Source organism: Pempheris klunzingeri, chromosome 24 (assembly GCF_042242105.1).
Source record: "Pempheris klunzingeri isolate RE-2024b chromosome 24, fPemKlu1.hap1, whole genome shotgun sequence".
Classification (NCBI taxonomy): Eukaryota; Metazoa; Chordata; class Actinopteri; order Acropomatiformes; family Pempheridae; genus Pempheris; species Pempheris klunzingeri.
In genome coordinates, this window is record NC_092035.1 from 9,546,767 (window position 1) to 9,559,967 (window position 13,201).

Consider the following 13,201-nt stretch of genomic DNA (forward strand, 5'->3'; position numbering starts at 1 on the left):
TTTTGTCTGATGCACCAGCAAATCCAACCCTCTCTGCCTTGCCTCTGCTAATTTGTTAATCACTGCATGTTTTTCAGCTCAGCTCGACTCCTTTCAAATGTTTGTGATATCCAAAGATGTATGGTAAAATAAGACAGTGCAGCGCTTTTGGCTGGATCTTATTGATCTTGAATTAAATACTACATATCTATTAACTGAACACCATAGAGCTCTCCTCTCCTCTGTGTATATGTGAGAGTCGTGTGGCTGAATGCCAGCAGCTAAATTAGGATAAGGGATTAGTTGCTCTTTACCTGGACCAACTTTACTGTCTGTTATAGCCTTCATAGGACTCGGCTAAGCCAAAATAACTACAAAGAAAAGGCCAACTTGACGGCTACAGTAAGAGAGCTATCGAGGGAAAGCTCTTTAATCTTAATCTTTAATTGAAAAACAATATCTTGGTGTCTTATTCTACAAAATTAAATTAGGATATAATCATGACCGCAGAAAAAATCCCAGCTAAACCCCTGCTAAAGGTAACAAATGTAGGCAGTAATGGCAATCCCAGGGGGAAGTTGTAAATTATCATGTTAATTTCAATATAAATATTCAAAGAAGATAGACAGATTTCGCGAAACAGAGGTCCATTTAATTTTAGGCCATAAAAGGGCATAAAATAAGGGCGTTATACCTATTCTAACTGTTGTTGCTGCCTGCCTGGAAACCCTTTAACTCTTTAAAAACATCATTAAGTTCTGAAAAAAAGGAGGAGGGGTACTGTACAGGAGAGATTTGATGCCTTTTTTTACGTGGGGGATTAATTTGGCCCATTTTCCATTTTTCATTACACTGGATGTTGTCTCCTTTCATCTCTCACTGATGACAAACGTAAACAGTGGCTACAGTCAAAATGCAGTAATGTTGTTACAGATTACTGGTCTAAAATAATGTTTGTGTCAGCACCTTTTCTTTCTTTTCAGAAGAGATTGTAGTCTTTTTCTTTTGCTATGTGGGTTTAACTGTATCGCCATGTTGTTGTAACGAGGTCAAGCACATTGGCTGGAGTGTAATGCAGAGGTTTAGTATGTGCACAATTATGCCACCTAAGGACAAAGGCTAAACCAGGAGGCGGTTAGATCAGATGGAGAGTTCACAGTTAATCTCCTTCAGCAAGAAACAATGAAAGAGAAGATATTCTCCTTAGCAGGACATCTCACTTTATAAAAACAGTGTTTGCATCAACACATTATTCCTATTATACACTTACACTTCTCACCTGCAGGGCACTGCTCCAGGGCGATTAGGTCACAGATTGCCATGGGAAGACCCAGCAACTACTTACACTGTAATTGGATTGCAGTCAGTGTGCTTCCCTGACATAGTGAGTGCGAGTTGACTGCGTCTCACAGAAATCTGGGGATAAGAGCTTCATCCTTTTAGCCCAAGAGGCTTCCAAGGTGTGGCATTAAGCCAGATCTGTCTTTAAATACCAACAGGGCCACTCAAGTTTCTATACATGTCCTCATTGGTAGGACACACAGACAAGCCATCCTGTTAAGTAGGCATTGAGGGAAACCCTTCCGATCAGTGGCCTAATTAAATGTTGGAGAACATGCACTAATCTCTTCTCTTCTCTTCTCTTCTCTGTTTTTAATAGTATTTGCCATAAATATCAACCATAAAAATTTCCCAAATCAGCAGCATCAGCATGTACATGTTTCCCAGGAACATGGAGGTGAATAAAATCCATTTGCATTTCTGAATGGCTTAAATTGACTGTGGCTGTAAAACACAGAAACGATCTGAACCGAGTCACTTCATAATCCTTAGTCTGGTATGACCAGTAGCTGAGGGTGGCTAATGTTAGCACACTGTAGAAGACATTGCTCCATGATGCACATTACTAAGACATTTTACTAACTTTACTTTACTTCTGCAACTGTTACAATAGCTTAGCAGTTTAGCTAAATGGCAAATGGTAGTTCAGCTTTTAGTCTCCTGTTCAGTAAAGGTTACATAGCAGAGTGAACTTGAAAACTATGAACTTAATGTAAGGAAAGCAAACTCAGCAAACTCAGACCTTGCAGATAATGACTGCAGCAGCACTCCAGCAATTAGCCAAGACCATCTAGCATGATCCCTCATTCTTCTTTAAATCTAGATCAAACTTTTGCATAACTTACTGCATTGGACTGAATATCACCAGCATGTATTTAATGGCTCGGATTAGAATATGGCGGAGAGCATGATGAATATAAACATCGACATTCACGGCGGAGATTTTACTCACAGCTGCCAAACTTGAGAGGGCAGGCGTGTGCATCCATGGGGAAATCCTCCAGCTGCATGGGGCATTCTGCTGATATGGTCAGTCTGAGGGAAAACACATACAGAACATCAATTAAGCATGAAGCATTGTCTTACTTTAGCAGTAACTGACAGATGCAGTAGATAGGAAACATGGAAATGTATGATACTTACTATCTTCTTTTCAATTTTTAAAGAGAGATGTCTTGTGTCTCTATTATAACAGTAAAATGATTGTACAGTATCAGCGTGACACTTCCAAGTGCAGTAGTTCCCTCTCTGAGCAACACTACTATTACAGTGGCAACACTACCACCTGGTGGTCACATAGTTTCTGTGTTATCTGTGTCCACATAACAGAAAGAGAAACCAGGGAAAAACTCTGATGAAAGTCACCTTTTCACTTAGCTCTGCTGACAGCCAAACATCGATCCACATCAATCAAATGTGAATATTACACATGCTCTTAGGAGAAGTCTATCTCCTGCTTCATTTAGATTCAATCAGTCTATTTAAATCATTCTCACACACAACAACTGCTTTTCAAATCTAATTTTCTGCCAATCACTCACAATCATTTAAGACACGCTGTTATCTTGTTCAGCTACTGTGATGGTACCTCTCAGTGTCCTGAAAGAACCGCAAGATTAAGTAAATCAAGCATACAAATCAAGCATACACACATCATAATTCTTCTTCTTTTTTTTGGTAGCTATCTGCCCTAGATTGAATCAAGCCCCTCTGGGTATTCTTGCTCATTACATGATGATAAACAGTAATACAGTGATATGATGATGTGGATTCACTGAACCTAATGTGGTGTGGAAACCAGTGCACAAAAACACGTGTTTATTACAATAAAGGATTCTCTTGCATAAGCATTTGCTTTTAACCATTCAGGCCACTGGGTAAGGTATATTATTTTCTTCTTGCTTCACTGAGCAATATAATAATCTTAATTACAACTGTGTCACCAAGATGTGGAAAAATCCTCTTGTGTCACGTTTTTTTTATGCTCTAAAACCTCCCACATGTACGTATCTACTGCAGGGGGTTCCCCAATTATATCATTACAGTGAACAAAGCATAACATAGCGGGATAAGAGGCCACCCCTGGTCCCTACAGAGTCGACTGTTTTGGGACTCAGCTTGCTTTCCACATCAGCGCAGGATTATCCAATTGCATTATTGTGTCTGAAACAGCTGAGGGATTGTGTGTGGAGGAGAGGAAGGAGTGTCTTTGGGATAAATAAATGAGAACATGGCTGTTGGCTATCATACCACCTTCTAAATATTCATGTGGCCTTGCCTTATTAGCAGGGTTGCTTGTAAAGATAGCAGCTTTTAATTTGGGAAAATCATCCCCTTTCAAGTCAGAATCTATGTGTCCCATTGCAGTTATAATTTAAATATTGGGGGTTTGAATACCACATTCCCATGATTCTGTATGGTCATGACAGGGGTAACAGCCCAAAAACACAGCGGCATACGGCCCCTCACACCTGTGGGAAATCTAAAGTTTCCAGTAAGTCTGACCTTGCAGAAAAGTCGAGAACTTGGACGATGAGCCAAACAGAAAGGGCTGAGTTTTGAGTCCTGGAGCTTTGTGCTGTATTAACCACTGAGCCACCAAACTGCACCATCTGTCTTTTCACACTAACAAGCAACATTTTTATCTCCCACCTCGTATCACATACAGTCGTCTCATGAGAGTGGGGGTTCTATGAAAGAAAAAATTTAAAAATGAACTGTTGAATAAGGTTAAATAAGAAACTGTCATTATAATTATCAGTATGCCAGCATGTTCAAATGATCAGACAGACGATCAAAAGGCAGCTCTCGGAGCATGAATGAAACGGCAGCAGTACGTAATGATAATGGTGTGTAATGCACTCACTCGGTGGTAATATAGAGGTTCCCAGCAGCTGATGGAGCTGTACATGTTGCCGCCTATCTGGTATCCGGCTATAATGGGCCACCATAATGCTTGAGATGCAGAGGGTTGTGAGAAGGGCATTTTATGAATTATCCATGCAGACAAATGCATAGAAATGTTCTCCATAAAACGAACCGCTTCTCCTCAGAGTAATGGTTTTCAAATGAGGCGGTGCCACAATCACATTTAGTTAGGGGAGAGAGGAGAGAGGAGCTTCCATCTACGCCCATACATTGGAAATGTGTGTGTGTGTGTGAGGGAGGATGTAATGTTTGTCGTGTGCTCTTACATGACAGTATGTCTGTGCTGCTGCTCACTAGAGTGTGTTGTACATGTAGCATCTGTGTTGGATGTGTGTGTTTGTACAGATTTAGAGTGCACTTGTGCATTATGTCACTGTGTAGGATAACATACTGCACATTTACTTTGTCTGTCAATGAATTTTTTGGCAAACGAAAGTACTATATTTGTTCATGCACTGAAATCTTTTATGGTAATTTCCCTATTTTGCCACTTTCATTATGTAGACATAGATTAAAGGCTGAATGCAAAGCACATATTGTGGCCACTACTCATACATTGTTTTACTCTAATGATAACAAGTCGAAAAACTGAATAACATAATGTAACCTGCAAGTCCCCAGATGGCCGTGAGTGTAAGTGTGTGTGGTTAAGCTCTGCTGGTAATGACAAGCACAGTACTGTACCAATTAGACGATTAAAAGCAACCCACTGCTACCTTTCCTTTCAACTGAGGCAGAGAAGCTTTTGTTGTCACTCTGTGGGTGCACGGGCTCTCTCTATCACTCTCTCCCTCTCACACGTGTAGATACTTTTGGCCTTCAGATACAAATGCATGTATGCATAGATTTCCATATAATTACACATATGGAAATGAACACACACATGTTCACGCAATCCCTGCCTTGTAAGCCTTGAGGTCAAAGTTGAGTGTCGCTATAACTGATTAGTGCTGAGGATGTGCTCGCCACCAGCAGTGTGTGTTCATGTGTGCGTTTGGTGCGCGTTTGAGAAAGATGCGACTATAAATACACACTTCTTTGGGTCTGTATATATGTCAGGTTGTTGCATATGGATAATCTGCCCTCCATCCTGTGTTATTTGCCCCGTGGGTGGCACTGGTTTCAGATGGAGCCCTTTCATCCGTGATACTGTCACTCTTAAGTCCTGCGGCTACAGTAACTCCTGAGGATAAGCACAGTATTATTCTAATTCTCTGGTCCAAAGGTCACAGCGAGTCCCGCTGGTTGCGCTGCCGTTCCACTGAACAGGAACAACAACTTGTCTGTCAGATATTTCTGTCTCTGTGTAAATACTGGTGGTTTAGTTCTACTGTGATCACCATCTGGTTGTTGGCCCATTTCACTACATTACTGCCAAAAACTGTGGTTCACAATGAGGCTGCTTTTCATAATGGATGATCTCCCTCTGCAGTTTTTTTCCCCGTCAAAACCCTACATTTAAAGAGACACTTCACACTGGTGTCTATATTTCGTTATATCTCAATGTGAGTGAAAAACTAAACGTAAAGAATTTTTAAAAGAAGTACTTGCAGCATTTGCTCTTCATTTTGCTTTTACTGAAAAATATCTAATACCTCTGATTGGCCACTGGGTGACACTATTCTCCCACAGTGTGAGTCACATACTGAGAGTTTCTTTCACTGTGTTTTCTCTGTGGGTTCTAAGCTGTATTGTGTATTATGCTGGCCTTGCTGGCTGTTAGCTTCATTGTTAAGCACTCTTAAAAACCTCGCTCACCTCTGATGAAAGTTGTACAGCACATAAAGGAGAGGTGTCCTCTACTCCCTGAAGAGTTCTGAGACTCAGCACTGGCATAAACGCTGTACCTTAAACCTACTTCTCTGTGATTGTTTGAATGAAATTTGTCACCGACCTTGGACATCAAAGGGGCTTATAATTGGGGCTGCTGTGAAGCAAACCACCCACTCATGGTTCATTATTCAGAGCAAAAGAATACACCTGTTCATGTGAATAAATCACGCCAGAGGGTCAACAGCATCTGTATTACGGCCTACCTCATTGTGTACAGCAAAGTGCCGTCGTCCTTCAGCCTCAGCAGCTTGTTGGGTGTGGTCATGTTGTGAGCGATGGACTTCTTGCCATTAAGGAAGAAGGTATCGGGGGTCCAGATGTTGCTGGCCAGCAGGTTGTTTAACGGCAGCATCTCCATGGGCCCTTTAAAGCACAGACGCTCATCTTTCCAGCTCTGACGGAAGAACACGTCTATGGTGTACTCCTGAGACAAAAGCGAAAGAAAGATTGCAGGTGTGGAAAAGGCAGGAAACAGGGGCCAAGTTTACACATTCACCCTTAAGTAGTAGTGAGAGGTAACTGCTTGAACCCAGAAGCCATGTAAAGTCAGTAAACAGCACAAGCTCATGTTTACCAATCTGTCTGCTCTGTGATCATTTTATGCCAAATGAAGCTGAAGGGATGCCAAAGGCAAAAAGATCTTCCTCTGGATGGAGCGCTCACTGCCTTTAAAGACATGGCTGTCTATTTCGCTCTCAAGCCTCTGAACATCACTTCCTGTGGTGTGTATTTACCCGAAACAAGAATTTTAAGTTATGTTGGGTCTTGGTTTCTCTTTCTTGACTCTGTTGCAGCATCATTTCCTGATTTAGACCCATAGGATTGGGGTACTTTGACAAAAATTTCTCCCTGATGGAGCTTTAAATGTTGTTTATTTGGCAATTTCTTGTCACATTTCGGAAATACAAGGAAAATATGTAGACTGAGACAGAAAAGCTAATTTAACCTGCTTTCTTTTACAGTCAAGCAGAGCACAAACAGCTTACTATAACAGTAGTTCCTCCTTTATGCCTTCATAAATCCACTAAGATTGAACAGACATGGTGATCAAACATTGGGGTGTACAAATCCATCATGAATTTGCTTGTGTGTAAAATATAGATGCACTTCAAGCTCAAAGAAACAAATGAACAAGAAACAAATACAATACTCCATCCCACAGAAAAATGACGCTGTTTGCGGACTGACATGTGAGCTTTTATGGAGCGCAAAACCATTCAAGTCTCTTGCCACATTTCATTAATCAGTCACACACCCCCGTCAATACCCTTTTTCAAGTCAATTATAGGAAAGTGGCAAGTTTGATCACTGCTTTGTCAAAGTGTGCCAGGGATATGGCAGAGTGTAATAGGAGACTTAATGAAAGAGGAGAGAGAATGCATTTTTGCTATCCAGGTGGAACATTATAGTTCATGAGAGTGGATTAATAAAGGGATGAATCATTTAGAGCACGGGCCAGCCACAATACATTATATCTTAAAAGTCACACACATTCATTTCATGTCATTTAAGTAAAAACCTGATCTTCAAAGACACACCAAGGACCTGAGTGCACTTCCAGGGAACAAATGTAAATATATGTTTCCATCTAAAAATGCCAACAATAGTGTGGAAGGGCATTAGAGATGTGTGTGTGTGTGTGTGTGTGTGTGTGTTTGTCCAGCTCTGTGTATTCATGGTGTTTGCTGCATGTGAACTCACCATCTCCGTGTCAGACACCGGGCCAAAGCTGGTGACGAAAATATTCGTCTTGATTTCTGTGACATTCTCTGTTGACAGAGCACAGATGAGAATGGTTGAGGAGTGGACAGGTCATAAAAAGCCAACGAAAAGTGATACAATTTACTGTTTTGATTGCACCAATATAGCACTGATAATGTTTTTTTCCCCTAAGTATTAGTCATCCACAAATCACTGTCTTCACCTGGTGTTTGGGGCGTTCGTCCCTGGCCACAGCCACACAAAAATTCACATTTTCTGCATTTATTTTGTATTTTAACTGCTCCATGTTTCCCTAGGGCGCAAAACTAATGATTAGTGTGTTCATCTATTAATCCGCCGATTATTTTCAAGTGCAAGGTCTTCAAATGGCTTGTTTTGTCTGGCCAACAATCCAAAACCTAGAGATGTTCTATTTATAGTGATATAAGAAGAACAACATCAGAGAAGCTGGTTGATTCTTTGCTTAAAAGAATGACTTAAACAATTCAATGGTCAAAATAACATTAAGAAGAGTTACACCTTGACAAATATAATGTTCTGAAGGAAAAACTGGTTGCTCGTTGCAAACGGTCAAATTTAAAGATAGATTTAAAGAGATTATGCAAAAATCAGTGTTCAACATCAATATTGGTATTTCAGAACCCACATCAGTGGAACCGCAGTGCTTCCTCACTATTCATATGAATCCACAGAGATCCTTGATTTCTCTCACGCTGCATTTCTTCTGAAGATGATGTGAGAAAGGTAGCACATTATTTCTGCCATTTGTACCAGCAAAGCCAACAAAATCTCCTCTATGCATATAAATCTAGTGCTGGCGAGCTGGGATTGGTCGTGCTGTGGAGAGCAGCTTGTTGAATGCTGAATGAAGGCCTGAATGTTTTCTCTGGTATGTATTTATAGGCCCTCTTGTCAAGGGTAGCAACCGTTACCAGGATGTGAGAGCAGGCTTTTGCCATGACACATCAGACATTCGGCATGAAAAAGCCTCGTTTCCATTATGGGACAAGCACTGTACGTACGTGGGAAACAAATTGAAATGAGGGCCAATGTCAGGGGGACAGAATAAACAGCTGGTTGGAAATCAGTGAAATAAATGTGGCACACCATTACAGAACAAGGTAGGATGGTGTTATGGAAGGCGAAAAATGAGAAGCTTTCATTTGAGCAGCCCCTTAGAAAAGAAGAACTCCATCTTTGAATGGCAATTTGTCAGCTCTCAAGGTTAGCTCCTGTTGCCACGGTGAGGAGAGCGTGAATAAAACACCTCAACGCGCTGAATTCCGCCTGTATTGATTTACTCTCCCTGCCATGGCGGTGTACAAAAAAAGACATTCATGATCCTCGCCACAGATCAGAGGGAAACACAGCATCTGACAAGATGTGTGCGCGCTCACCTTAGTTTACATGGTTTCTACCCCCATACCTGCCAGTCTTCCCATGAATCAGTGCATGAAATCGCATGGGCCTCCTATAGTGAGGCTCTGCTGTGGCATTGTGATGTTAGCGTGTGAGATAACTGTATTGTTTTCAAATAAGGTGGCTCTGAGTGTTGCATTTGTAATGATGAAATAAGAAATGAGAAAAAAATAAGAAGAAAAAACTCCCCAGCCAACCTCCAAGCCCCGGCCGGAGCCTGTTGTCGTATCCGTCGAGGAGCCCATCCAAGATCCTGGTGAAAACTGTGCTGTTGTCGTTGGCGGCCGCCTCCTTCTGAGCCTCTGAGGAGGACAGGCAGAGACTGGGAGAGGAAACAAGGAAACAAGAGTGAGGAGGCTCTGAGGAGAAACATCATCCTGATGTCAATTTAACTGCAGGACGTCAAACGTGACATGGTTATTGTGATTAATTAGCTCGCCGTGCTAAGGACAGGCTTGTTGTGATTAATTATTGAACATGAGTAGTGCTTACAACTACCAGTAGAGATAATTAAGGCTTTGACATGTGATCCAAATATAAACAAATTACTTCCCCCTTCAAAAATGGCAAGAAGCAAAGCATTATGCCTAAAGATGAGCACATTGTTTGTGGCTAGAAAATTAGGAAAATGATACTGTTTTTTCTTGAAAAGAACATTGTGTTCATGCACAAAAGTTACCAGGGAGAGATGGAGAGGTCAAGGTTACAAGCCGGGTTTAAACATGTGATCTAAAAGCCATAAATCTACTTAGATGTGAGTGGACTGTTCCTGTGATTTACTGACAGCATTGCCCAAGATTTTTTTTTGTTTTCCTGAGTGCAGGACGGCCACTTAAGCAGTGCTGTAGCAGAGTGCAGCTCGGATAAGCGATCAATCCCAGAGAGGAGGGCAAAGCTGGCAGGAATCCCTTTATGCTTATTCCTTATAAAACATATGAATATAATTTGCAAAAGTGCAGATGGAGACATCAGCAACTGTGACAGTACTGCTAACAATAACTCCAAATTCAACTTATGGCTGAATATTATCAAGCAAATAGCAACTTTAAGACATTTTTCTTTCATAATAAGAGTACAAAAGCGATATACTTCCATTAACCAGACTTTTCTGGCTGTTTCACACATGTTAGCCCTTAGTTTACCTATTTTGGCATCCGCACAGGAGCAGGAGGGAAAGCACAAGCCTTGCCATGACTGAAATTCTGCTCACTTTGTTGTCCAGAGCTGTAACGCACATCCACACAAAGACAGAGACACAAAAAAAGGAACAAAATGGCATCATACATAGCCACCGTAGCATTTTTTTTTTGATAGTCTAAATATAAGCTAAAAGGTCTAGCAATGCTAATAAAGGCATCCCAACTCGCACAAAGAAACTCTTTACCCCGCTGCAGACAGAGGCAGACCATTACAGGCATCACTAAATCAAGCAGCGGGACAATCTCTGCTCAATGAGGCTGCAACTCTTTAACATCTCCCTCACAATCTCCACAAACACCAGAAAGGCTGGCATATCACAGAGAAAAGACATAAACAGGGACATTGTTTTCTGCAGTCTGATCCCCATTGTGTGAAAGCTTCCACTGCGTTTGAATCCAGCGCATTACAATTCATAAAGGCCATAAGAACCCCCCCTCTTTCCTTCCCTTTCCCCACTCCTCTCCTCTCCTCCACCATCACCTTTACCCACTCCTTTATCACCAAAAACATCAATCTCGTTCCTATTCCTATTTGCCATGCTGTGTCTAATGAGAAAAAAGGGGAAAAGGGGGCTACCTGAATGCAGATCCATCACCACCAAGGGTGTATTTTTTTTTTTTTTTTTTTTTTTTTTGGCTTTTTGACAAAAGCAGCGACTGGAGGCTGGAGGTCTGCGTCGGCGGTGCTGAAGCTGGACGATCGCGGCGGGCTCAATCACCTAAACCCCGTGCTTGTCGGTTGTCTCCCTCCTTCTCCTTAGCTCCTCCACTATGGGCTGCTCTCTCTCTCTCTCTCTCTCTGTCTCTCTCTCTCTCTCTCTCCCAGTCAGCGATCCCCCATCAGACGCTGTTGTAGTAGTCTGTCTGGTCTTCTCCTCCTATAGGCTGCACCGTGTCTCCTGCATCGCCTCCAGAGGTGTTGCAGCAGCAGCGGCAGCAGCAGCAGCATCACACGGGCAGCCTCCTCGCTCCTGTCCGCCAGCCCCGGAGGAGACTGGATTCACTCCACATTTTTCCCGTCTCTTGTGCTACACCGCCTACTGCCGGTGCGAGAGAATGAAGTGCTGCAACAGAGGTTAATAATTCCATAATAGGTGCTCCCCATTGGTGGGCCGGGAGGGGGAGGCGCACTGACAGTGCAGCTGGAGGGAGGGAGGGAGGGGGTGACAAAATCAGGTGCGGGTTTCTGAACTCAACAGCAACAATGAGGCAATGATAGCAGCACATACCGGTGCTCCCCCTTTTCCCCCCAACTCCACAGACACCACCTGCCATTTTCCACGTCACCAGAAGTGATTCATACTCTGTTGATCAGAGCAATAATGTCTGCATGCAAGTGAGCTGATGTTTAAGCATCTGTACGACAGTACAACAAGGTTATGGGTTGTATGACAGATGCTGGACATTTCAACCATTTATTCACAAGTTTGACTATATTTCAGTCGTTTAACCCTTTTTATTTCTGTTACTTCCTCTCAACATGTATCCATTACTTTTTTGGCTTCCTATTTAAACTGTTTAATTACTTCAGCTATATTATTTTCTTTTGTGCCAACTAATTTAGCCATTGACTTTACTTTTAGCCATTTCCACTGTATATCAACTTCTTTCAGCTAATGTTAACTAACTTTTTTACTTTTAGCTAACAGTTTAGCCCTTTATTGATTACATTTGGCCTTTTAATAATTAATAGTAGCTAACTGTTTTAACCTTGTATTGATTACTTTTAGCTAGCTTAACTATTTTAACCTTTTATTAAATACTTGTAGAGAACTATTTCAGCTATTGAGGGAATACTTTTGGCTTAGCTGTTGGCCTCTGCTAAGCTAGTTAGCTTGCTAGCTTGTTTCCATGCTAATTAGCTAATTATCTAGCTGAGCTTCTCCACGTATGTATGCCCCCCTGCCCTTCACAACAATAAAGTTAAATAATAATGCAGTCTGTTTAATAACCCTCTTGTGCTGTTAAATAAGACACTGGCCTGTTTCTGAGGAGTGGGTTGGCAGCCAGTGCAGCCATGATCTGGCTCAGACCGAGGAGCTCATTGGATCCCTAAGAGTTAGTGAGTGAAAAGACTACAAAACCAATAAGGAAGTGCGGCTCTTTTGTCACGAATTTGCATACAAAACAGCCCTCCACAATAAAGTCACAACCCGACGCTGCTCTCATCCTACTGACGGTTGCCATAAGAGGGTAGCCGAGCTCCATGTTTCGTAGACGTGTAATTAGTGTGTGATATTTAACCTCCCTCCACTTTCTTTAATCCGGGCGGAGATGGGGTGTGTGTGTGGCTGAGCCGCAGCCCGGACCGTGTGTCCCCTCAGGGGGCTGGTTTCAGCACCACGCCTGGTGCGGACAGCTCCTGGACAGGCGAAGAGTGTGTGTGTGTGTGTGTGTGTGTGTGTGTGTGTGCAGATGAGAGAGTGATGGTGGTGAGGGGGGGGGCTACCTTTCAATATTGCCCCCGCAGGCATCCCAGTCAAACCTGGGGAGAAACAGACCACACAGATCAATCAGCCCGCACAAATAAAGCACAGCAGGACAATGAGAGTTTATGTTAATGAATGCGGCAATAGCGCACAATCACCCGCCTGTCAGTGTTCCCATTGGCTCAAAGCTCATTTATCATTAATGATGTCATCGCCCCTGTCTTTCAGGAATGCTGTTGACGGAAACAAGAAGTTGTTCGCCATCTATGACACCAGGTAGGAAATGTCACAACACCATCACACACACACACACACACTATTTATTAACGAGGTTTTCCTCACACAGGCGCG

The 13,201-nt window shown here is 42.3% G+C and overlaps 1 protein-coding gene across 1 annotated transcript in view; it reads left to right on the forward strand.

Moving 5' to 3' along the window:
* LOC139223434 (gamma-aminobutyric acid receptor subunit beta-3-like) overlaps positions 1-13,201 on the forward strand; it is a 55,166-nt gene that overhangs the window by 7,110 nt on the left and 34,855 nt on the right. The window contains exon 2 of the mRNA XM_070855345.1: positions 13,079-13,126. Within this exon, the coding sequence (XP_070711446.1) occupies positions 13,079-13,126 (48 nt within the window). The remainder of the gene's footprint in view (positions 1-13,078; positions 13,127-13,201) is intronic.